The sequence below is a fragment of the Trachemys scripta genome, chromosome 14, assembly GCF_013100865.1.
Source record: "Trachemys scripta elegans isolate TJP31775 chromosome 14, CAS_Tse_1.0, whole genome shotgun sequence".
Taxonomy (NCBI): domain Eukaryota; kingdom Metazoa; phylum Chordata; order Testudines; family Emydidae; genus Trachemys; species Trachemys scripta.
The window spans coordinates 5871054-5895983 of NC_048311.1; the positions used below are offsets into that span (position 1 = coordinate 5871054).

General features: G+C 47.9%; 2 protein-coding genes across 5 annotated transcripts in view; both read right to left on the reverse strand.

The window, feature by feature from the left end:
* The window catches only part of LOC117887172 (zinc finger protein 501-like), a 1015593-nt gene that overhangs the window by 292753 nt on the left and 697910 nt on the right, over positions 1-24930 (reverse strand). The gene's annotated exons all lie outside the window — the stretch shown is intronic.
* LOC117887128 (zinc finger BED domain-containing protein 6-like) lies at positions 320-8985 on the reverse strand. 4 transcript variants are annotated; one of them, XM_034789398.1, is made up of 2 exons: positions 8909-8985; positions 320-6935 (listed from the first exon to the last, which is right to left on the reverse strand). In XM_034789398.1, exon 2 carries the CDS (start codon positions 5345-5347, stop codon positions 2591-2593), a length of 2757 nt encoding a protein of 918 aa, XP_034645289.1. In that variant the 5' UTR covers positions 5348-6935; positions 8909-8985; the 3' UTR covers positions 320-2590. The 4 variants fall into 4 exon arrangements, with proteins under 4 accessions (XP_034645289.1, XP_034645290.1, XP_034645287.1 ...); XM_034789399.1 differs by having other exon boundaries at positions 320-6932; positions 8909-8955; XM_034789396.1 differs by lacking the exon at positions 8909-8985 and adding an exon at positions 8733-8895.

The window sequence follows — 24930 nt, forward strand, 5'->3', positions numbered from 1 at the left end:
CTGGTGCCCAAACTTAAGCACCTAAATCCAGATTTTGGCACCTACATAAATGTATGGCATTAGAGTGAGAATTTCATAGAAAGGGAGTATACTGATCAAGTTTGCAAATGCGCAAATACAGAATGGGGGATAACTGGCTTGGAAGCAGCACGGCTGAGAAGGATCTGGGAGTTGTGGTGGGTCACAACCTCAACATGAATCAGCAATGCAATGCTATTGCAAAAAAGTCAAATGCAATTTTGGGTTAATTAACAGAGGAATAGCATGCAAGTCATGGGAGGGGATAGTAAAGCTCGATTCAGCACTGGTTAGGCCTCAGCTGGAGTACTGTGTCCAATTTAGGTCACCAATGTATAGAAAAGGATGTAGATAAACTGGAAAGGATCCAGAGGCGAGCAACAAAGATGATCAAAGGGATGGAATTCAAGCCATATGAGCAAGGGTTGAAAGAATGGGGTATGTTTAGTTTGGAAAGGAAGAGATTAAGGGGGACGTGATAGCAGTTTTCAAATACTTGAAAGGCTGCCTTAAAAAAAAAAAAAAAAAAAAGATGGAGAAAAGTTGTTCTCTTTTGCCACAGAGGGCAGGACAAGAGGCAATGGGTTCAAACTGCAGCATAGCAGATTTAGATTAAATCTCATGAAAAAACTTGCTAACTGTGAGAACAGTAGGACAGACTGCCTGGGGAGGTCGTGGAAACTCCTTCACTGGAGGTTTTCAAAAGGAGGCTGGATAGCCATCTGTCTTGGATGATTTAGACACAACACATCCTGCATCTTGGCAGGGGGCTAGACCAGATGACCCTTGAGGTCCCTTCTAACCCTATGGTTCTATGACCTCGTTAGTCATCAAGTTCAGTCCCCTGCTATCGCAGGCAGCCCAATCAGATAATCATATTCATAAATTTATCAAGCTCCATCTTCAAACTAGTTAGGTTGCCTCCACTCCTCCTATTGTGAGTCTGTTCCAGAACCTCACTCCTCTGGTGGTTAGAAATTCTCTAATTTCCAGCCTGAAGTTATTCACTGCCAATTTATCCCCATTTGTTCTTGTGCCAATATTGTCTATTAGCTTCAATAGCTTTTCTTCCTCCCTGCTGTTCACTTCCCTGCTATAGTTATAGAGAGCAATCACATCCCCTCTTCTCAGCCTTTGCTCAGCTAAGCTAACCAAGCCAAGCTCTTTGATCTCCTCTTGTAAGACAAGCTCTACATTCCCTTGATCATCCTCATAGCCCTGTCCCAGTTTGAATTCATTTTCTTGAATAAAAGCACCTAAAGGGATTAGGAGCACAAATTCCACAGAAAGATTAGACTCATGCTTAGACCCTTTAGAAAATCTCACCATTAGGCCCTTAATTTTAATCATCCAGTTTTTGAAAATATTGGCCTTAATTTTCAGGTCATTTTCTTAAAACATTTCAGAGATCAGCCATACAGGGGATTGTGTATAAAAAGATTCCAGAATCTAATCACTGCTAGGGCACGTTTTTCTGCAGCCAGTTTGCTGACAGGCTGTGTAAATTGAAGGCCAGGAGGCCCCGTAATGCAGAGCTTCCAAAGAGATAATTGGCCTTGTACCCCAAAATGGCTTTGCTGTTTTCTCACCCCCATTCCTCCACTAGAGCTTTCCTTGCTGATGGCCTGTGGACTAGAGACCATTGAGGCCAAGCCAGTGGCAGGAATGTAGATGACCAAATCTTTATACAAATTAATGCCCATAAACTGAAACACTCTGTCAGCAGCAGCATTGACATGTGCCAAGGGGTTCACAGCCAATGGGGTGTTTTAAACTGGACAATAACACTGCCCTTTTCCAGGGAATACTCAACAATTTCCCACGACAGATTAAAACACTGCCAAAAATATATCACTAGACGGATAATAGTAATTACAGTGAAAACCATGGGGCCACTCTCCTCACACCTGCCCATTGCAGTTGGACAGAAAGACACAGCAGAATACAAATGTAGAGCTGAGAGAATAGTTGATTTTCCAGTTTAGCAATTGAACCAAAATAAATAAATAAATAAATAAATAAATCAGGGAGGAAAATGCCATTTCTGGCCAAGCAAAACATTTTGTTCAAACCAATTTTTTTTCCTTCATTTTCATTTAATTTTCAAGTGTTTTTACCCTTTTAAAAAAATTAAATCCAGCTAAATTTCTAATGAAACATCACTTTGAAATGAAAAAAAGTCAAAATGTTTTGTTTTGAAAATTTCAAAATAAGCCATTTGACTAATTTGTTTTTATTCAGCTGAAACTATTTGCTGAAAGTGACCTGAATTTGTTATTAGTTGCCCCAAACTGCATTTCATGGTGAACTATTTGACTGAAACCTTTTGCCAAGCTCTATACCAATGTCCATGAACCACAACCAAGACCAAAGCCAGGGAGGAATGAGTTCTGAGATAGTGACTGGCACCGGTGCCCACTGCTGTGCTCTGCATCCATCTCACACCCATTTCCATGAAAGTGTATTGTACAATTGATCTCCACAAAGAAAGACAACGTAGGCTCTTGGTGTCAATGAGGCGGGCATGGGATGGTTTCCATCACCAAGGACATTAAGTAGGTGGCATCAGTGGTCAGAGTCCCTCCATGTTATCTTCCTCCTCCTCCTTCTCATCGTCCTCTTCCTCCTCCATGTTCCGCATCGCTTTGTCCCTGGCACCGGCTGCATGTTCTGGCACCCGGTACTCCCGGGGGAGCAGGTGCTTGTTCATTTTGATGAAGGCCAGGCTCTCCACGCTGCTGGTAGAGAGGCAAGTCCGCCTGTTCCGCATGATGGTCCCCGCCATGGTGAAGAGCTGCTCAGAATAGAGGCTGGAGGGGGGGCAGCTCAGGTGCTGCACAGCAACCTGGAAGAGGGGCAGCCACACATCCCGCTTGAGCTGCCAGTACATCAAGGGCTCAGCGCTGGCCGACAGGACCACGGTGTCCTGCAGGTAGCCCTCCACAATCTGGGCCGCCTGGGCCTTGGCTGAGTCCAGTAGCACTGGGGCCATGCTAATGAGGCCAAAGTCCTCCAGGCTGTCCCACAGGTACTTGCCCCGGTCTGAGGCACTGCCCTCGCGCTGCTGCTGTGTCTGTCTCCGGCTGGTGCCTTGGTCCCAGACATCCCGGATGTTCTTGGCCACCTCATTGATGAGTCTCTGCGTCCAGCGGTGCAGACCGCCCTCCCCTTCGGGCACGAAGGAGGCCATGTTGTTTTTGAAGCGGGGGTCCACATAGGTGGCCAGGACATAGTGCTCCTGAGCGCGGATCTCAGCGATTTGCCGGTTGCCCCGCAGGGTTTGCAGCAGGCTGTGGGCCAGCGCCTGGCCAGTCTCCTCGCCCTCACCCTCGTACTGCTGTACCAGCGAGAGCAGCTTCTTCTCCAGCAGGCAGATGAGCGGGATGGCCTGGCTGATGCTGGCATCAGTCCCACTCACCAGCTTGGTGGCGTCGTCAAAGGGCCGCAGGATCTGGCACAAGATGCGGATGAGGGGCCAGTCGGCCTGGGCCATGTGCAGCCCACCGGCCCGCTGGGCCTGGGCAGAATGGCGCAGGCAGAAGGCCTGGACAGCGGCTCGCTGCTCATACAGCCGCTCCAGCATGTGCAGGGTGGAGCTCCACCGCACTGCCACCTCCTTCTTCAGCTGGTGCCGTGGCAGCTGATTCTCCGCCTGCAGCTCCCAGAGCAGGTGGCGGGCAGTGTAGGAGTGCTCAAAGTGGGCACAGACCTTCCTGGCTGCTGCCAGCATCTGGTCCACCTCATCATTGCTGTGCAGGAACTCCCGCACCACCAGGCCCAGGCAGTGTGCCAGGCAGGTGACACGGGGGAAGTTGCCTTCACGCAGCACCCGCTGCACCAGCTGTCCATCATCTGAGGCCACAAAGCCCGACGAGAGGGAGAGGGGCATGAGCCAGTCCCTGATGACCCCCCGCAGCCTCTCCAGCACGTGCCCGGTGCCGTGCTGCTTCTCCAGGCCGCACATGTAGAGAGTGGCATACTGGCGCAGGATGCTGCTGTTGCTCATGCTCACCCAGTGGGCACTGATGGACATGTAGTCAGTGGTTTGCCCGCTGGTCCACATATCCACCGTTAGGTGCACGCGGCCGCCCTCACAGCCCCCCAGTGCCTGCAGCACCGCAGTCTTTACTGCACGGCACAGCTCCGGCACTGCCTTCTTGGAGAAGAAGGACCGACTGGGCACCTGCCAGCGGGGTGCGGCTGCCGCCATCATCTCCCTGAAGCCCTCGCCCTCTACGTGGGAGAAAGGTAGGAGGTCCAGGGCCAGCATCTTGGCACAGGCAGCGTTCAGCGCCAGAGCCCGGGAGTGTGCCCGATGGTACTTGGTGCCCCTCTTCAGGCTCTCATTGATGGACAGGTGGGTGTAAGAGCCCCCAGGTCTCCTGGCGATGCTGGGGGCCCGGCCAGTGCCACTCTGCTCCCTGCACTTCAGTGCAGCCCCATGTGGTGTCAGGGGGGGCTCTACCACTCCGGGCTGCTGGCCTTCCATGTTCTTCTGGCGCATGTAGACAATGCTGTGGTTGTGCTTGATGTGATTGCCAAGCGACGACGTGCCCAGGCGCTTGGGATCAGTCCCACGCTTAACCATCTGCTGGCAGATCATGCAGGTGACACGGGTTGGGTTCCCAGGGTCAATGGAGAAATACTCCCAGACCCATGATTTCTGTCGGTGGTATCTTCCAGACCCTGGACCCTGCGTCGCCACCGCACGCATGCAGGATGTGATGGGGCCGATGCTGTGGGAATTGCGCTCTGCTCTGCTGTTCCCTGTGGTTTCCCCCACTCCAGCACTGAGATCTCGCCCGCTCCAGATGGGCAGCTCGTCCTGCTTTTGGACACTGGTGAAATATGAGGCTATCAGCATCTGATGCTGGGATCCCCCTTCCTGCGTGCTAGGGCATCCCACCCCGTCGCTGCCCTCCTTCTGCTCCTCCATGTCCTCCGGGGTAGCCGGCTCCATGGGAGCTTCCCTGTCCACCCCAGAGGAGTAGTCTGAAAGCGTGTCGCCCCCTGATGAGCCCGCCTCCCCGGCCATGCTGGCTCCATCCTCGTCGGCCTCAGACTTGACAACCTGCAATACCTCATCTGGGATGAAGAGGGGTCCCCCAGTGTCTGACTCCCCGATGACACCAGACACAGCAGGCTCGGCTAAGCAGTATTTCTGTGTGGTGGATCGTGGTGATTGGCAGCTGGCAGACATGCATGGCTGTGACGACAATCCTAAGCAAGTGCCAATGCTGAGGCTGGCTGCATGCTGCCTGGGGCTTAAGCGTGGCTGTTTGGCAGAGGAGTTTCTCCATCCTCTGCTGCTATGATTATTTCTCTTCATTGTGTGCTAACGAGTGGTAAAGGCTGATATATAAAACAACCTAAGACCCTGCTTAACACCAATGAGGAACACGGACAGGACTCCCAAACCCCTACTAGAGCCCTGACACTGAGACACTCTGACCAGACCCTGGACGCACATGAGATTACGGGGTGCAAATGTAGCAAGAGAAAGTTACATTGAAATCCTGCACCCAGCCAATAAATTTGACAGCAGCCTCAGTTATCCAGAGATGACGTCCCAGAAGCAAGGCCAGCAGTGCCTTACGGTAGAGGTTTAAAATGATCTACCTTCCTAATCTTCTCTCCTACTCTGCTAACCTGTTCCTCTCCACGAGTCATTCACAACAGCTTCTTCAAGCCCCTCTCCTCGTCACAAGTTATTCCTTTGGTGCCTGGTGGTATTTTCCCAGTTCCTTGGCAAAATACCATGTGTCTAATCACCAAGCTGACCTTGGCTATCAAATATTGCTGCAAACTATTCACCATCCAGTCAAAGAGTTACCCCCCCTCTCCAAAAAAAACACATGTCAAGTGAATTCACACAGGCAGTAGATCAGAGGAATTTGCAGTTTGCTGTCTCCAACAGGAAGAGAGTTTGAATAATTTGCTGAGTAAATAATATGCAAAGAGTTATTCCCCATGCAGGTCCTCACAAATTGTACACCAGGCAAGCAGCAAAGAACTCACTATTGGAGGCCACTCCTTGGCCTCTTTGGTGAGACAATGGATCCTGTAAATGGTTTTCCTGTGTGGATGCCTATCCTGCTAGGAACTGCACTGAGACTATCCAGCTCACATCAAAAGGGCCACTGAAATAAAAAGCAGACCCCACCCCCAGCTCACTTCCCACCATATGCTGTTCACTCCCACAAATCCTCACACAATCCACGAGTTCCCTTCAAGAACCTGCTCCCTCCGCCTATGATCTATCTGACAAACAAGTCATTCAGCTCCCGTGCTAACTAGCTATCAGCACTGAACCCACAAACACAGCGCCATCCTCTCTGCCCCATCTCCCATTACCCTTCCTACCCACAAATAATCAATGTTTCCATTTGAACGGGGGGGAGGGGAGGTGTCGCTGATCTCTATGTGGAGTTAGCTCTAACTGAACAATTTCCTTCAGTGAGCAGCTACACAGGGCTCCTCTTCCACGTAGGTTCTCTGAGGCTGGGTAAGAGCTGATTTGGCATTGACACTTTTTGCATGCTCAGGTCTGTCATGGATCCTCTCTCCCATGTGGCTCCTTGGACAGCAGGTAAGGTCTGAGCTCTGAGCGAAGCCTCGCCCCTCAGTCAGCACACGTGCTTTCTCTCTATTCCTTGTGGGATTTGCTGGTAGAAAATGATGTCTCTGAGCTTTCTGATGTTTCCTTGAGTGTGAGTGTGTTTACCCTCTCTCTCCACTGGAGTGGTTCCTCTGCTGTCTTCCCTGCCTGTGCTTATTCCTGTAAAATTTCCACTGGGGTGGACTCTGGGAAACATTCCCTTTTGATCTGCTTAACAACATTTCATGAGGTTCTCCCTTCCTCTGAACATTTAGATCAAGATTATCCTCCTCCTTCTCCCTCACGATCCCACCATCTGCTGGAAATAAAAAATAAAGAGAGTCCAAGTGTCAACCACTCTGCCTCATTTGAAATCCTTGGCAATAAAAACAACAAACAGCATCACAATAAAAACAAGTATCAATAATCTATTTTGGTTCATGTGTCAGGGTTCACCTGGCATAAAGCTCATAGGGATGACTTTGAAACAACTCGTTAATAAAAGAGAGAAACTAAGCACAGGTTTCTAATTTCTCACTTCTGCTAAATAAAAGGGCTTTAGGGGTCATGGTGGAAACCAAATGAACATGCACTCCCAATGTGGCTAAAATGCCTAATGCAATCTTTGAGTAAAGGACTATTGAGTTGAAGAGGTGATATTACCCCAAAATATGGCATTGGAGAGACCACCATTGGAATACTGTCTCCAGTTGTGGTTATCCACATTTTTGAAAACTTGGAAAGGATTCAGAAAAAAGTTACAAGAATGATTCAAAGTCTGGAAAACCTACCTTACGTTGAGAGACTTAAGGAGCTGAATCTGTTTAGCTTATCAAAGAGAAGGTTATGAGGGAACTTGATCACAGTCTATAAGTAGCAACATGATGAGAAGATTTCGGATAACAGAGGGCTCTCTAATCTAGCAGACAATGGCAGAACAAGGTCCAGTGGCTAAATGTTGAAGTGAGACAAATTCAAACTGGAAATAACATTTTTACCAGGGTTATTAAGAGCTGACCCAGGGAGTTGGTGGAATGTGGGTCACTTGGAATCTTTAAACATTGGGCTGGATGCAGGAATCATACAGAAATTCTCTGGTTGGTGTGATGCAGCAGGTCAGATTCATTAGACAACCATAGTGGTCCCTTCTGGCCTCAAAAATCTATGAAATTTTAAGTATCTGGTGTCAAATGAAAAGAGCTGGGCCTTGGGCTAACATTTTTAAAAATAATAATTGACATTTTTTATACAAGTAACAATCATACAAACATGCTTCAGTGTAAACTGTTTTAAACACGTCAAACTCCCAAAACAAGAGACAAATCCCAAAAACTTCAATGGGAGATTCTGACTGCTCAGCTCTTCCAAAAGTCACACCACTAAGTAAGGTGCCTACCATACCAATGTTTGAAAATTCTGGCTTGATATGTTTAATTGTTACAAGAGATAGATAGATTTTTTAGAGAAAAAAAGTCAAACATGAGGAAACTACCAGCTTTATCACCTTAACTGACAGGTTTCAGAGTAGCAGCCGTGTTAGTCTGTATCCGCAAAAAGAACATCATGCATCCGAAGAAGTGGGCTGTAGTCCACGAAAGCTTATGCTCTAATAAATTTGTTAGTCTCTAAGGTGCCACAAGTACTCCTGTTCTTTTCACCTTAACTGAGTCTCTTTGTTCTTTGAACCAGCTGGGATTTTAATTAAATTACTCTTGGTATTAACTTTTAAACACTGTTACATTACTCAGTAGTTCAAATATTAAGTTAAAATGCTTACATTTTGTCTGGGAATAAAAATATTTTCTAAGGAAATCTTTTTGGAAAGTCTATAATTTCTCCTGGTGCCCCTTCCAGTCTTTCTCCTTCTCGCCTAGACTCGGTCCCTGGCCCGACGCGAGGCGTTCGCTCTCCCGGAGCGGGTACGGCTCCTGCAGGGGCTCTCAGGGGGACAGAGCGGGTGTGTGTGTGTGTGTGTGTGTGTGTCAGGGAGGGCAGCAGCTCTGGGACTCGCAGACACACACACCTCCGGGAGCAGAGCTGGGGCGAGGAGGGGGCGTTGGTGCAGAGTCACTTTCCTGCCCGGCCCCAGCCCTTTCCCCCGGGTCTCTCCCCTCACCTGCAGGCTCCGACTCAGGGGCTGGTGTCGCCAGAGCCCAGGGCTGCCCCAGGGGCTGGTTCCAGCCCTCGGAGAAAGTCCCCCCGGCTGGGCACAGAGGGGCGCTAGGGAAGGGCTCTCCCTGCACACACCCCACGGAGCAGCAGCGGCTCAGCCTGGGCTCTCAGGTCACTTACGGATGCAGCAGCAGCGTCTGACTCGGGAAGCTCAGCCCCTGATAGATAAAACAGAGAGCGAAAGAGAGAGCAGCCTCCCCTGCCTTAGCAACAGCCAGAGCCCTCTGGTGGCCACAGCTAATGAAACCCCCTCCCTGCGCTCCCCCGGGACAGAAAATCCAGCCATAGTCCTTCCCTCCTGCCCGAGCAGAAAGAATCCTCCAGAGCGATTGAACCAGAGACAGAGCCGCAGAGAAACCTACCCCCGACTGCTATCCAGGACGCCTCCGGGCAGCCTCTCAGGAGCCCATGAGCCCCAGAGCCCTTTTATTTGCTGCTCCGCTCCCTGCAGCAGTCTCAAACCCCTGCAGGATGCTGCACCCCTGCCGGTATAGTGTAGTAAACTGCTCCGCGTGGGAATGTTAGATTGTAAGAAACTGGGGTAACTGCTACCCCTGTGCCGGGTTTTGCCCTCTGACACCCTCTGCCGGAGCCTCACTCCTGGGCTTAACTCCGCCTACTCCCCCCCTCATCCCTGATTTTGCCATTTAGCCCCTCTCCTAATGCTGCCTCCAGCTGCTTGGCCCCTTTGACCAGTAAAAGTTCACCCCCTTCTCAGACATTGGCCACCCCCCTGCTCTGATTCGCCCTTTTTTTAATCCCTGTCAAAAGCAGTCTGCAGAATTTTATGGCTAATAATGTCTCGGTGAAGGGCAGTGGTGTCAGCAGATGAACTGAGCATGCTCAGTACACAGTAAGTAGCACATTCCTATGCAGAGCAATTTAAAAAATAAACGATACAGAAAATTTGAAGCGTCACTACACCTGGCTCCTGGAATCTCCCCTGTGCTCCCCCACCCACCGCTCCTGAGCAGGGAGGCTTCATGGCTAGTGCAGGCAGGGTGCTTCATGGCTGGCAACTTACAAACAGTGTCCACAGGGCAATTTCTTACGGACATCCAGTCAGCTAAACGCAGTGGTTTTCAAACTGTGGGTCGTGACCCAGTATTGGGTTGTGGAATATAAGGCCCTGAGTCGCAGTGGCTCTGGTCAGTTAAAAGTCCCATCGGCGGTGCTGCCCGGCTAAGGCAGGCTAGTCCCTACCTGTTCCAACACCGCGCTGCGCCCCGGAAGCAGCCACAGCAGGTCTGGCTCCTAGGCGGGGGGGCCACATGGCTTCACACGCTGCCCCCACCTCAAGCACCAGCTCCCCACTCTCATTGGCTGGACATGCTGGTGGCCGCTTCCGGGGAGCAGCACGGTCCGCAGTGCCAGGACAGGTGGGAAGCCTGCCTCTGCACCCTGGCTGCACTAATGACTGGGAGCCGCTGGAGGAGGTAAGCCCATGCCCTAACTCCATACCCCAATCCCCTGTCCCAGTCATGAGCCCCCCCTCAAACCCAGAGCCCCCTCCTATACCCCAAACCCCTCATCCTGGCCCCACCCCAGAGCCTGCATCCCAAGCCCAGAGCCCTGGCCCACTCCCGCACCCCAATCCCCTGCCCCTGCCTGAACCATCCCAAACCCCTCATCCCCTGCCCCACCCCAGAGCCTGCACCCCCAGACCAGAGCCCTGACCTTCCTGCTGCACCCCAATCCCCTGCCTCAGCCCAGAGCCCCCTCCCACACTCTGAATCCCTCATTCCCAGATCCGTTGGGTCACGGGCATCAACAATTTTCTTCAACTGGGTCTCCAGAAAAAAAGTTTGAAAACCACTGAGCTAGAGCTAGTGGACATTTTTCAGTAGTGGTCTCCCCCCCACAAAAAAATGACTTATCAAAGAAAGTTTAATAATTTTTGATGAAATTGGAGAAACAAAAGATTTGATTTGACGGACCCAGAATGAAACATTTTCTAGTGTTTTTTTTCGGAGGGGGGGACTTTTGCTCCCCTTCCTGTGTTTTTCCAAATGGAAAAGAAAAGGGGGTAAGTAAAAGAAAGAGGGAGAAAAACAGAAAACTGAAAAGCAAAAAAATTCTGTTTCAATCTGAATTGAATCAAAACCATTTTTTTAATTGTGAATCAAATTGAATTAAAAAAATTCCAGAAAACTTTTTTGAAAAAAAATCTATTTCTTTCAGATTTTTTTCATGGAAGATATGTACTGTTTCAGACCAGCACTATTATTAAATTAAATTAAAATAAACTTTATTAGAAACCACTTTCACTAGCCCAGATTTGTTTCCTGGGTCAGGACATTTTTCACTTGCTTTTTTTCCAACTGATTTGCATGGCTATTGCTGCGGTATTTCTCATTTCACCTGAGGGAGGCATGGAAAGAGCACTTTAGCAGTGAGCCACAATAATGCGTTGTGGTGTACAGTGTGCTATTGTAACACCGACAGATGCCAGTCGTTGGCAGGTGGGATTGAACCAGGGATCTCTGGACCTTAGTGCATGAGCTAAAAGCCAACTGGCTGTTAGCTAAGGCTGTAGAGCAGACTCGTTAATTGCTCTCTTCTAAGTGGTCTCGGTGCCACTAGATGGGATAGAACACCACACCCAGGAAGTGTGTGGGTTACACTATCGGCCCTGCTGTTTGGGGCCCTGTTAGGAATTGTGTGGTGTTATGGCATTCAGCGAACCCAGCCAAATGCCACCTAGGATAGAGAAAGGTGATGTATTTCTGGTACAGCATGCAGCGGTGCTGGCTGTACCCCCGGTGGAAAAAGTTCAGGTGCTGACAGATTGTCCAATACCGTCAACCAAAAAGCAGATATGACTCTTCCAGGCTTGCCCAGCTATTACAGGCAGTTTATATGGGACTTCACCACAATAGTGGCCCCCCTTACTGACCTGGTGAAAGACACCAACCCCAAGGAGGTGCAATGGTCGGAAGCCTGTGACAAGGCCTTCAGGACCTTAAAGGACCAGCTAATCCAGGGTTCAGTTCTCTTTCACCACAACTTCACTAAGCAATTCATTTTGCAAACGGACACGTCAGAAGTGGACCTCAGGGTTGTGCTGTCTGAAGAGGCTAAGGACATCTGTGAGGAACTCACAGGACTTGTGCTCTCTCTCGGCTCCATACAGTCCCTGGGTGGAACCCCCTGTGATGGGTTCGGTCACAGAGATACCCTTGGGACTGTCACCTGATGTGCTGATATTACCTCTGAGCCCGTTTTCCCTGCCAGCTTGGGACTCCAGAGCCCTGTCTGGTTGAGCCAGATTGCTAACCTGCTGCAACACAGATGCAGGGTCTGAACAATGCCCCCAAAGCTGCAAACTTAACTGAAAACAGCTCAGCAAGTACTCCTGTCTCCAGCAGCCAGACACCCAGCTCCAAATGGGATCCAAACCACAAATAAATCCCTTTTACTCTATATAAAGCTTATACAGGGTAAACTCATAAATTGTCCACCCTCTATAACACTGATAGAGAGATATTGTCAAGGCTGGATCCCCACTTTGAACTTTAGGGTACAAATGTAGGGGCCTGCATGAAAACTTCTAAGCTTAACTACCAGCTTAGCTCTGGTTCCGCTGCCACCATTTCAATGAATTCCCTTCCTGGGAAGCCTTGAAAAACCTTTCACCAATTCCCTGGTGAGTACAGATCCAAACCCCTTGGATCTTAAAACAAGGAGAAATTAACCATCCCCCCTCCTTCCTCCCACCAACTCCTGGTGAACACAGATCTAATCCCCTTGGGATCTAAAACAAGGAGAAATTAACCATCCCCCCTCCTTCCTCCCACCAACTCCTGGTGAATACAGTTCCAACCCCCCTGGGATCTAAAACAAGGAGAAATTAACCATCCTTCCTCCCACCAACTCCTGGTGAATCAAGATCCAAACCCCTTGGATCTTAAAACAAGGAAAAATCAATCAGGTTCTTAAAAAGAAGGCTTTTAATTAAAGACAAAAGTAAAAATCATCTCTGTAAAATCAGTATGGAAATTAACCTTACAGGGTAATCAAACTTGAAGAGCTCAGAGGACTCCCCTCTAGTCTTAGGTTCAAAGTACAGCAAACAAAGATAAACACTCTAGTAAAAGGTACATTTACAAGTTGAGAAAAACAAAGGAAAACTAACACGCCTTGCCTGGCTATTTACTTACAAGTTTGAAATAGGAGAGACTTGTTTAGAAAGATGTGGAGAACCTGGATTGATGTCTGGTCCCTCTCAGTCCCGAGAACGAACACTCTCCCAAACAAAGAACACAAACAAAAGCCTTCCCCCCCCAAGATTTGAAAGTATCTTGTCCCCTTATTGGTCCTTTAGGTCAGATGCCAGCCAGGTTACCTGAGCTTCTTAACCCTTTACAGGGAAAAGGATTTTGGAGTCTCTGGCCAGGAGGGATTTTATAGTACTGTACACAGGACAGCTGTTACCCTTCCCTTTATAGTTATGACAGATATGCACAGCTGTTTGCTTCCCCAGGTATTAATCACTTACTCTGGGTTAATTAGTAAACAAAAGTGATTTTATTAAGTATAAAAAGTAGGATTTAAGTGGTTCCAAGTAATAACAGACAGAACAAAGTAAGTTACCAAGCAAAATAAAACAAAACACGCAAGTCTAAGCCTAATACATTAAGAAATTGAATACGAGAACATCCTCAGAGATGTTCTAATAAGCTTCTTTCACAGACTAGACTCCTTCCTAGTCTGGGCCCAATCCTTTCCCCTGGTACAATCCTTGTTAGTTCCAGCTCAGGTGGTAACTAGGGGATTTCTCATGACTGGCAGCCCCCTTTGTTCTGTTCCACCCCCTTTTATAGCTTTGGCACAAGGCGGGAATCCTTTGTATCTCTATAGGTTCCCATCCCTCCTTCTAAATGGAAAAGCACCAGGTTAAAGATGGATTCCAGTATCATGTGACATGTTCACATGTCCTGTGAGCCCCCCCTCCATTCTTCCAGGACTGGCCCGCATGTATGCAGTGGAGCTTGCAGGTAAACAAAACCATCTACAGTCAATTGTCCTAGTCAATGGGAGCCATCAAGATTCCAAGCCACCATTAATGGCCCATACTTTGAATAATTACAATAGGACTTCAGAGATATACTTCATATTTCTAGTTTTAGATACAAAAATGATACATACATACAAATAGGATGAACACACTCAGTAGATTATAAGCTTTGTAATGATACCTTACAAGAGACCTTTTGCATAAAGCATATTCTATTTACATTATATTCACACTCATTAGTATATTTCCATAAAACATATGGAGTGCAACGTCACACCCCCTTCAGTGCAACAACCCTTCTTTGGGGTCCACTCTATCTCAGGGGTTAAGCCATAGTCCCCTCCACCTCCTGGAACTGCACCTCTCTGAGCCTTCAGCACTCCTGTCTCTTGGCATGGGCCCCCTCAGGGAGTCTACACGCACAGGGAATAATGCAACCCCACTCTCTAGACCTGATTGACTCTCAGCCAGCGTAAAACAGGAGGGTTTATTGAACATCTGAACACAGCATAGGAAACTCTCAGACCCTCAGGCCTGGCATCCCTCAGAATACTACATCTAGGTCTCTCCAGCCTCCAGATGGGCTCTGGCTGCTCTCTCCTCCCAGCCCAGAAACCCCCTCCTTTCCGCTGGGCATCCGATATCACCGTCCCCCAAATCCCGCCCAGGCCTGCCGACAGCAATTCCGGGCCCCAGGACAGAACACTCAATGGGCCCCAGCTGGTGCCCAGCGAGCTGCCAGCTGCACTACTAGGCACATTCTTCCAGCATGGCCAGAGTTTCCACATGCCCACCCAGCTGCCTTCGCCACCGCCAGTACCACCCTGTGGGAGCCTAGGAGCTAAGGCACCGACTTCCAGATTTCCTGAGGGATGCTTGACCCTCTGCTTTGTCCTAGGCCCCTTCCCCCAATACCCCACCCCTGCCCCACCTCTTCCCACCCCCATTTTGCCCCCTCCCCTGAGGGCACCCCATATACAACTGGTGCCTCCCCATAGTGGGGGGGGCATGATCTAAAGGGCAGGTCACGTGTTCCCCCCCACTCCATGTCCAGCCCAGGGCCACTGTGCTCTCCCTGCCCCATGTTACCTGCAGGGGGAGACACTTTATCCTTCTGCTGCGCCTGCACACACACCCCGGCACATTCTGCCGCTCTCCCTAGTGGGCAGGAGCCCCGGCAGGGAGCAGGAGGGAGCCACTTTTAACGCTGGCCCTTCCCGGTCACTGCTCTGGTCCCTTCCAGCTGCAGCCCTGCATGGTGGCTGCCTGAGAGAGCCTGGCTTCTGCTCTCCGCCCAGCTCGGCTGCCAGGGACCCTGGCACCCGAGTCGAGGCAGGGAGGGGAAATCACCTCCCCAGCCAGGCTCTCTCAGGCAGCCACTGCGCAGGGCTGCAGAGCAGCATCTCACTGGTCCCACCCCTTCCACTCCCGGCATCTGGGCCCATGTGTCGCCCAAGCCCACCCCCGCCTCTTCCCACCCCCTACTCCTCCTCCTCCCCCCTTTTAAATCATCCAGGCCCCTGGGCAATTGCCTCCTTCCCCCCTGCCCCCCCGTCGGCAGGCCTGGTCCCACCTCTGTCTTTTGTCTTCTGTCCCAGGTAAACAGGTCGTTTGGGCCTCCTCTTCTCTCAGCCTCTCCTCTCATCCGTCCTTTGTTTCCCCACTGGCTGGATCCAATCTCTGCAGACCATTGTCCTCCCACTGGCCAGAAACAGCTGTGACTCCCACGCTGGGTCTCCCAGTCACCAGTCACTGTAGTGTCCATTCTTCGGGCCATTCACTGGTCTTCTGTAACAACAAGCTCCCTGTCCCACCACCTCGTTAAATCAGTAACACACAGGGAAACTGAGTCCCACACCCTCTGCATGCAAACCATTGAAAACAACAAGAAAACTCCCTACTTCATCACAATATCCAATCCTATACATGAGTAGAAAGCTGTTCCCTCAGGAGGTGAAGTACTCAGTGATCGAGAAAGAGGTTCTGGCTGTGAAATGGGCCATAGAGACACTTCACTATTATCTCCTAGGTAACCCTTTCCTGCTTGTCACAGATCATGCCCCTCTCCATTGGCTAAACTCCATGAAAAGACACCAATGTCTGGATCATGGGATGTTATCTTTTAGTTCAGCCCTATGACTTCCAGATACTCCATTGCTCGGGAAAGGCACACAAGAATGCAGATTTCTTTTCTTGAGATGGAGGACAGTGGGAGGAAAAGGACCCACCTCTGGATCCTAGCCTAAGGGGGTAAGTGTGTGGGGTATATAAGCCCCACACTGAGGAACCAAGAGTTAATGAGCAGCTCTGGTCCCAGAAGACCTTGCCTAGTCACACCTGCTGGGCATGCTCACAATGGAAGCAAAACTCATAAGGGGGCCTCCCAGCTCAGTCAGGGCAGACAGAGCAAGGGAGCAGTTCTGCACTCTTCGCTCTTGCAGAGACGCTGCAAGATCTTCACGCCACTGGGACCAGACCCCTCTGCCAAGCAGCCTAAGGCCCCCATGGAGAATGAGAATGGTGGGCCATGATTGAAAAAGAAGAGCCTCCAGATCACTGTCAGTGAGAACCTGCCCCACCCTGTGGGTCCATAAGCCGACACCTGTTGTGAATTTGGAGGGGTAAGATGGCCGTGGCAGTAGGAAGTGATCCAGGAAGCAGGCTTGGTGGCATCTACCCCATGCAACATATCTCACCTGCCAGTTGCAGGGCCCTGGATTACAACCTATTGGACCAGGGAGGGCCCGTGTTCCCCAATCACTGACCCCACAGACTCTCACCACTGGGCGATACGGGCACTGACTCTCACCACTAGACCATACTGCCAGACTCAGACCCAGGCCCCCTGACAGTCCTCCAGGATCGCTATTAGCATTTCAACATTGCCAATGGTAATTCACCAGTCAGGAAATAAAGTTCTTGCTTGTAGCTTTCTGAATAGTCCTGAGTTTTTAAATATGCGATTTTCCCTGTTGGCCACGCAAGGTCGGTGTCATCTGGGTTCTGGTTGCTGCATGTCATGGTAAAGCATAGGATTCTAGCAGCTCTGCTCTTGGGCTGTGTTTTGGAGATGAGTTGTTGTAGTTCTTCTTCATCTTCCAGGTCTTTCTTGCTTATTTTTTGTTTCCTTTTCCTTTCTTTTTCCAACTAGTCTCCTTCTTGGACCTCAGTTTATATAGTGAAACTTGAGTCCGGGTAAGCTATACCTTAATCAATCATTTTACTAAAGTATTACAAAATAATTCTTTGACCAATCCTAAAATATTGCAAAATAATTCTTTACCCAATCATATCCCAACACCTTAGCTGATTTAAATCTTCCAAAATTAGTTATTTAACTGACAGAAACAATCAAAGAACCAGACAGAAACCAGACAGATAAACAATAGAGAAGTGGCAAACAAGAAAGAAGTAGAGATTTCACAACCACAACTGTTGATAAGTCATTCCTTGCTATCAAACAAAGTTTTCTTTAAACATCTTAACATTTGTTTCTTTATCTGGTGATGGTAGGTACTATTAGGAGGGGCACCTTTTTAACAGCCAGATATTACATTGTTTTAATGTAATTTAGGTGGAATGTGAGGATGTGACTTTCTTCTTCTTGGCTCATGGCTGCTGCTTTTCTAATATGGCTGCAGAAAAAGGCCTCAGACCTTACAGTCCCTTCCTTAATGACACTTTTACCAAAGCCATCATTACTATTACAGGAGTCCAATACTCAGACCTTCTAAGCTTGGGCTTGCCTCCTGGGTATAATTAACAAGAGCCTTATTTGACTTTGTATCACAGCTTCCTGTATTATCCAAACAGTTCTTTTCATCCAGCAAGCCAAAGCTATTATGCTCACTAACAAAGCCAATTGGATTCCAATGATCACCACAATGGGGTGAACCATTATATTTAGAATACCAGTTGCAGAAGGTGACCACCTTAATAGTGTTTCCCACCAAGAGTGATGGCCTGCATCTGCAATCGTTTTCAGTACTTGAGTGATTTCTGTATTATGTTGTACTTCAATACATATTTGTTCTCCTGTCTGTGCAACATATTGTAAATATGAATGTAACATAGGATGGACCAACAATTTTCTTCTCCTGGCCATATTTATTCCTAAGGTTACAGGCATTACATTGTAATACAACTGCGGTTTAAACTTCAATTAGTTTACAGTCCATACAGGTACATAGTTCTCAAAATCACAACTTTTAAACTGTGTAATATTGCAAAAACATCTATTAACTAAATAAGTCATAAAATACAATTCATTATCATCTACTATTACCGTTGGTCAACGACTCCTAACACAAACACATCCCCTTCCTGCATACACAAGAGCTGACTTTTGTTCAGTGAATATATCAAACATACATCTTTGAGTATCTTTGTCTTTAACATCAAAACATTCATTTCTTTCTTGTAAATTTTGATCCTCACACACCTATCCCAAATTTTCATGGGCCACACACTGAAACATGTCAATAGTTTTGTATTGTTGATGTTCTTTATGTGCCCAGGAGTGATGGTCAGCGGAATACAAAACCAATTTTTTTGTTAACTAGATTCCCATAGGTACCATTGGATATATATCACTAGTGAGACTGGGGTGTACAGTTACTACATATGCTCGTAGAGTCATTTGATCTTTACCAATTTCCACCATACCATTAATTGTTTCTCCCCTTCTGTAACATTTTCCCACACAACTTTTTTATCTCTAAAGGCAAATTGCCTTGCATGCCTTCCCGGAGTATTTGAATGACCAATTGCTGACTTATTTGCTAAAGACACATTTTCTTGTATTGATCCCATACTCTCTGCTAAAAATAATAAATCCTTTTCACATTGCTGTTGCCGTACTGACAGTATTTTAGAAAATAATTGTTGCCCTACAGGGCCGGCTTTTGGGCAATTCAGCCAATTCCCCAGAATCGGACCCTGCGCCCCTAAGAGGGCCCCGCAACATCCCAAAGGAGCTGCCACCAAAGTCCCGCCACTGTCTTCGGTGGCAGCTCAATCGCTGCCATGGAGGAAGGTGTCTAAAGCCGGCCCTGTTGCTCCATTCCTAATTTTGACAAGGATGCGCTGATGAGTTTTCCCAATTCTTGTATCTCACCTGTAACATAACTTGGTTTGTTTGCCCATACCTCTATATTTGTAGCATCCAGTATCCCAACTCCTAATCCTGTTCCACCCAAAACAGTTTCCAATACTCCTCTTGGGGTCCCTTTCCTTATGGATTTTTCTATATACCATAATTTTAACCATTCTGCCCACCCCTTATGGAGAGATTGTACATATGGGGCCCATTGAGGTACGACCTTGGACACATTTAACCTGGTGAGGTTCAGTTCAATTTGCTTTAGACATCATATTGGTGATATAATAACTTGTTCCCTATGATCCAATTTACCACATGTGGTCCATTTAATATATGTCTTCTTGATTTTTGCATATCAGTTTCAGTGGTAATTCTTTCAAAATTTAATTTTATCCAGATGTTTTTCAATATATATTCACCTAGTGGGGCAGGGATATTATGAAAATTAATTAGTGTGATGGGGCAAGGCCAGATGGCTGTAATAAAGTAGTGGGAGACAGATATATTAGTCACAGGCTAAACAAATTCTGTTACCAGGATAAGCAAATGGCAGCTGCTCCAGGTCAATTAAGACACCTGGGACCAATTAAGATCTTTCCAGAAGGCAGGAAAGACAGCTAGGTTGATTGGGACACTGAAGCCAATCTGAGGCTGGCTGAAACTAGTTAAAAGCCTTCCACCCACTAATCCCGCTAAATGCGCCATAGGGCTAGCAGAGGCTAGGTACCTGTGATATATTGTAGGCAGGGGCATAGTGAAGCCCCAAATGAATAAGCTAGAGGCGATTCTAAACTGGCCCCGACCGACCCGAAAGAAGCAGGTCCGCGCGTTCCTAGGCGTGGTAGGCTACTACCGACATATTATTCCCCACTTGGCCACTAGAGCAAGTCCCCTAACAGACCTGGTGAAGGCCAGAGGTCCAGACATGGTGAAGTGGACCTACGCAGCAGACGGGGCGTTCACAGGCCTTTGGACGGCCCTCTGTAATGACCCCGTACTCATAGCCCCGGACTTTAACAAGGAATTTATTTTACAAACATACGCTTCTGAGGTGGGGTTGGGGGCGGTTCTGTCACAAATGGTGGGAGAAGAGGAACACCCGGTCCTCTATCTAAGCAGAAAGCTGCTCCCAAGAGAACAGAAGTATGCAGTAGTTGAGAGAGAATGCCTTGCTGTCAAATGGGCCGTGGAGACACTGCGTTATTACCTCTTAGGCCGGCAATTTACTCTTGTGACGGATCATGCACCCCTCCAGAGGATGCAGTGGAATAAGGAAAAGAATGCAAGGCTCACCAGGTGGTTCTTATCCCTCCAAGCATTCCAGTTCCGCATACGGCACAGGGCTGGATGCCACCACGGCGACACTGATGGTCTGTCATTAGCACACTGCCTGGCATCCCAAGTTGCCCAACTCTATGGGGTTGAACGGGGGAGGGGGATATGTGACGGGGCAAGGCCAGATGGCTATAGTAAAGTAGTGGGAGACAGATATATTAGCCACAGGCTAAAAAAATCCCTGTTACCAGGATAAGCAAATGGCAGCTGCTCCAGGTCAATTAAGACACCTGGGGCCAATTAAGATCTTTCCAGAAGGCAGGGAAGACAGCTAGGTTGATTGGGACACAATCAGGGGCTGGCTGAAACTAGTTAAAAGCCTTCCAGTTAGTTAGGGGGGTACGCCTGTCAGGAGCTGTAGGAGGAAGCTGTGCTGTTGGAGAGACTGAGCAGTACAAACAAGTGTTTTACAAGTGGAGAACCAGTGTTGAGAAGTCCAATTCAGTCAGGGTGGATGTGGTCCACTCCCAATAACCAACGAGGAGGTGTCAATACCAAGAGAGGGAAAATTGCTTCTGTAGTGAGTCAGTCATTCCCAGTCCCTATTCAAGCCCAAATTAATGGTGATAAGTTTGCAAATTAATTGTAGCTCTGCAGTTTCTCTTTGAAGTCTGTTTTTGAAGTTTTTTTGTTGAAGGATGGCTACTTTTAAATCTGTTATTAAATGTCCAGGGAGATTGAAGTGTAGGTTCGTTTCGTTTGTCTTGAAGATTGGGGGTGGCCCATAATGTGGAACCTTTGCTTAATGCCTAATATTTTACACAGTTCCTGCACAGTTACCCCAATGAAGTGAAGCCTTTGGTCTGAATTGACTTCCTTGGGCAGCCCCCACTGGCTAAACCAGGAGTGGCCAACTTATGGCTCCGGAGCTACATGCGGCTCTTCAGAAGTTAATATACTGCTCCTTGTATAGGTACCGACTCTGGGGCTGGAGCTACAGGCACCAACTTTCCAATGTGCTGGAGGGCGCTCACTGCTCAACCCCTCATTCTGCCGTAGGCCCTGTCCCCACTCCACCCCTTCCTGCCCCCTCCCCTGAGCCTGCTATGCCCTCGCTCCTCCCTCTCCCCCTCCAAGCCTTCTGCATGCCATGAAACTGCTGATCGGGAGGTGCAGGGAGGGAGGGGGAGGCACTGATTGGTGGGGCTGCTGGTGGGCGGGAGGTGCTGGGAGCGGGGGGGCGGGGAGCTGATGGGGAACTGCTGATGTATAACTGTGGCTCTTTGACAATGTACATTGGTAAATTCTGGCTCCTTCTCAGGCTCAGGTTGGCCACCCCTGGGCTAAACACTATATTAAACAATTGCTGGGCTGTAGTCAAAGCTGGGTTAGTCTTTGTTGGGATGGCTTCTATCCATTTTGTAAAGGGATCTACTAAACAATACTTTTGTTCCTTGGGGTAACCAGGAGAGGTCCAATATACTCTATCTGTAACTGGGCTCACAGACCCTCAATCTTTTGGTGAGCAATGGGACCCTTTTGTACCTGTGGGTCTGCATTGACCATAGCACATTACAAACAATTATTACACCACCACTTTACATCTTCCTTTAGGTCGAGCCACCATCCTGCATCTTTGACCCTTCCAGAGTTTTGTCCACCCCAAAATGCCCTTGCTCATGCACATATTGAATCAATTCAGTCCTGACGTACTTAGGCATTAACCACCTTTTAGGCTGTTCCCCAAGGTCTGAGTCATGTTCAGTGACCAACAGTAACTCTTTGGGATCTTTATGTACATGCTGTCAAGGCTGCTTCCCCACTCTGAACTTTAGGGTACAATTGTGGGGGCCTGAATGGAACTTCTAAGCTTAACTACCAGCTTAGATCTGGTCCGCTGCCACCACTCCCAAATGTGCTAATTCCCTTCCCTGGGTAGCCTTGAGAGACTCTTCACCAATTCCCTGGTGAATACAGATCCAAGCCCCTTGGATCTTAAAACAAGGAGAAATTAACCATCCCCCCTCCTACCTCCCACCAACTCCTGGTGGATCAAGATCCAACCCCCTTGGATCTAAAAACAAGGAAAAATCAATCAGGTTCTTAAAAAGAAGGCTTTTAATTAAAGAAAAAGGTAAAAATCATCTCTGTAAAATCAGGATGGAAACTAACTTTACAGGGTAATCAAACTTAAAGAGCCCAGAGGAATCCCCTCTAGCCTTAGGTTCAAAGTTACAGCAAACAGAGATAAACACTCTAGCAAAAAGGTACATTTACAAGTTGAGAAAACAAAGATAAAAACTAACATGCCTTGCCTGGCTGTTTACTTACAAGTGGGAAATATGAGAGACTTGTTCAGAAAGATTTGGAGAACCTGGATTGATGTCTGGTCCCTCACAGTCCCAAGAGCAAACAACCCCCAAAACAAAGAGCACAAACAAAAGCCTTCCCCCCACAAGATTTGAAAGTATCTTGCCCCTTATTGGTCCTTTGGGTCAGGTGTCAGCCAGGTTACCTGAGCTTCTTAACCCTTTACAGGTAAAAGGATTTTGGAGTTTCTGGCCAGGAGGGATTTTATAGTACTGTACACAGGAGGGCTGTTACCCTTCCCTTTATAGTTATGACACATGCCATTTTCCTCTGATTGTTTATTGCTTCAATAATTGTTCAGTTTCTTCGTCCCCTTCCTGTACAGCTTGCAGATCCAATGTCTCTAGACTTGTCACCTGTTTTCATACTCTGGTTGCTACACTGATTATCTCCTCTTCCTCGCTTTGTATTAACAGGGCCCCTTGTTTGGCTAAAACATCTGCCCTGTTATTCCAAAATCTTTCCTCACTCCCTGGTTTCTGATGTGCTTTCACATGTGTTACATAAGTGTCTCCCTTTATTAAAACTGCCACTTGCTCCTAGCTTCATAAGCTACTGGCTTTCTATCTCCTGTGCACATATGTCTAGCTGCTCAAACGGATAGCCACACCACTACTGCTCTGCACACCCAGTCTAAATCGGTAAATATTGCCAGGGTGGCTGCCTGATCCTCCACCTGTAACACCTTTAGTACCACCACCACTTCTGCGGCTTGTGCTGAGTGTGGCTTTACTGGTCCCTTCAGTTTCTGGTTTGTATTTACATTTACGACTCCAAATCCTGCTTTAGCTCTCCCAGCATTATAATAGCTAGACCCATCCACGAACCAGATTTGTGCATTTTTCTCCTGAGCTTTCTGTAGGGTAAATCATGATTTCACTGGCCACTTCACCTTTTTATACTCTGGAATGGGACACTCATGCTCCTGCCCTTGCATTATAAGGCATTATACAGGGGATAGTACCTTTCCTTTTCTACAGTTATCCCTAGATTTACAAGGGTCAGAGTCCATTGTGCCAACCTAGGATTAGATACCTGCCCCTCCTGAGCTTTTCACGATATTATGTATTTCAGTGGGGACTGTACTTTGGGTCCTCCAATTATATATTCCCAATGCTGCAAGGCCCATGCTAAGGTCAAGCACTCTTTGTTACAGGGTGTAAAATTTTGCTCCATGTAATTCTGTGTTTTTGACCCATAGGCCACGAGTTGTGATTTCCCTGTGCTTTGCTTCTGTAATTGTACTTCTCCCAGCGCTACATCAGTAGTAGGCAGTTGCAGGATGAATGGTTCTCCCACCTTTGGATATGCTAGGGTGGGGGCCTGGGCCAAATCCTGTTTCAGGGTCTGTAATACCTTTGCTTGATCAGGCCCCACTCCCATTGTCACCCTTTCTTTAGGAGAAAATACAGTGGGCGACTCTTGTCAGCATACATTTCAATAAAATCTCTCAAAGTTCACTGTTCCCAAAATGGCTCTTAAGGATGCCACATCAGTGGGGGTGGGAAATTTTCCAATCAGTTCCACCTGTTGTACACCTGGGGTTCATTCTTCCTTTCCCAATAATGTCCCCTAAATATTTTACCTCTTGCTGTACCAATTGGGCCTTCACTTTGCTAGCCTTGAATCCGGTATCTTGGATGATTTGTAACACATTCTCAGTGATCCTACCAACTTCCTCTCTATTGTTCCCTTAAACCAATATATCATCAACAGAGGAAATTACCCTCTTTCGTCTTCAGGTGTCATTTTTTCTGACATCTTAACCACATGGGAGTGACAAATTGTGGGTGCATTATGAAAGCCCTGGGGGACCCTTGTAAAACACAACTGTTATCCCTGTAAGTGAAACCAAATTTGTACCAAGACTCAGTGGGTAAGGGAATGGCAAAGCAGGTATTTGCTAAGTCTATAACTGAGAACCATTGTGTTCCTGCTGCCACTGCAGCAACTACTTGTTGATACTTATCCACTACCGTAGCAGTGGCAGGTGTTACTGCATTTAATGCTCTAAAATCCACTGTCAATCTCCAGGTATTCCCATTCCTTTTCAGTACAGGCCAAAGTGATAGATTTTATTCCTTCCTCTGTCTCCTGAGGATACTTGTATTGATCCTGTGGAGGGGAGAGGGGTCAACCCCTCTGATTAAAACCTCAGCATCAATTTTCCTACACTACAATTTATTTTCAACCCATACCCCAGAAAACATTTCCAGCCATGAGTCATAGAATCATAGAATCATAGAATATCAGAGTTGGAAGGGACATCAAGAGGTCATCTAGTCCAACCCCCTGCTCAAAGCAGGACCAATTCCCAGCTAAATCATCCCAGCCAGGGCTTTGTCAAGCCGGGCCTTAAAAACCTCCAAGGAAGGAGAC

Coding starts and splice junctions, on each gene's coding strand:
- LOC117887128 (XM_034789398.1), bottom strand. CDS start 5,347: ATGAAGAGAAATAATCATAGCAGCAGAGGATGGAGAAACTCCTCTGCC.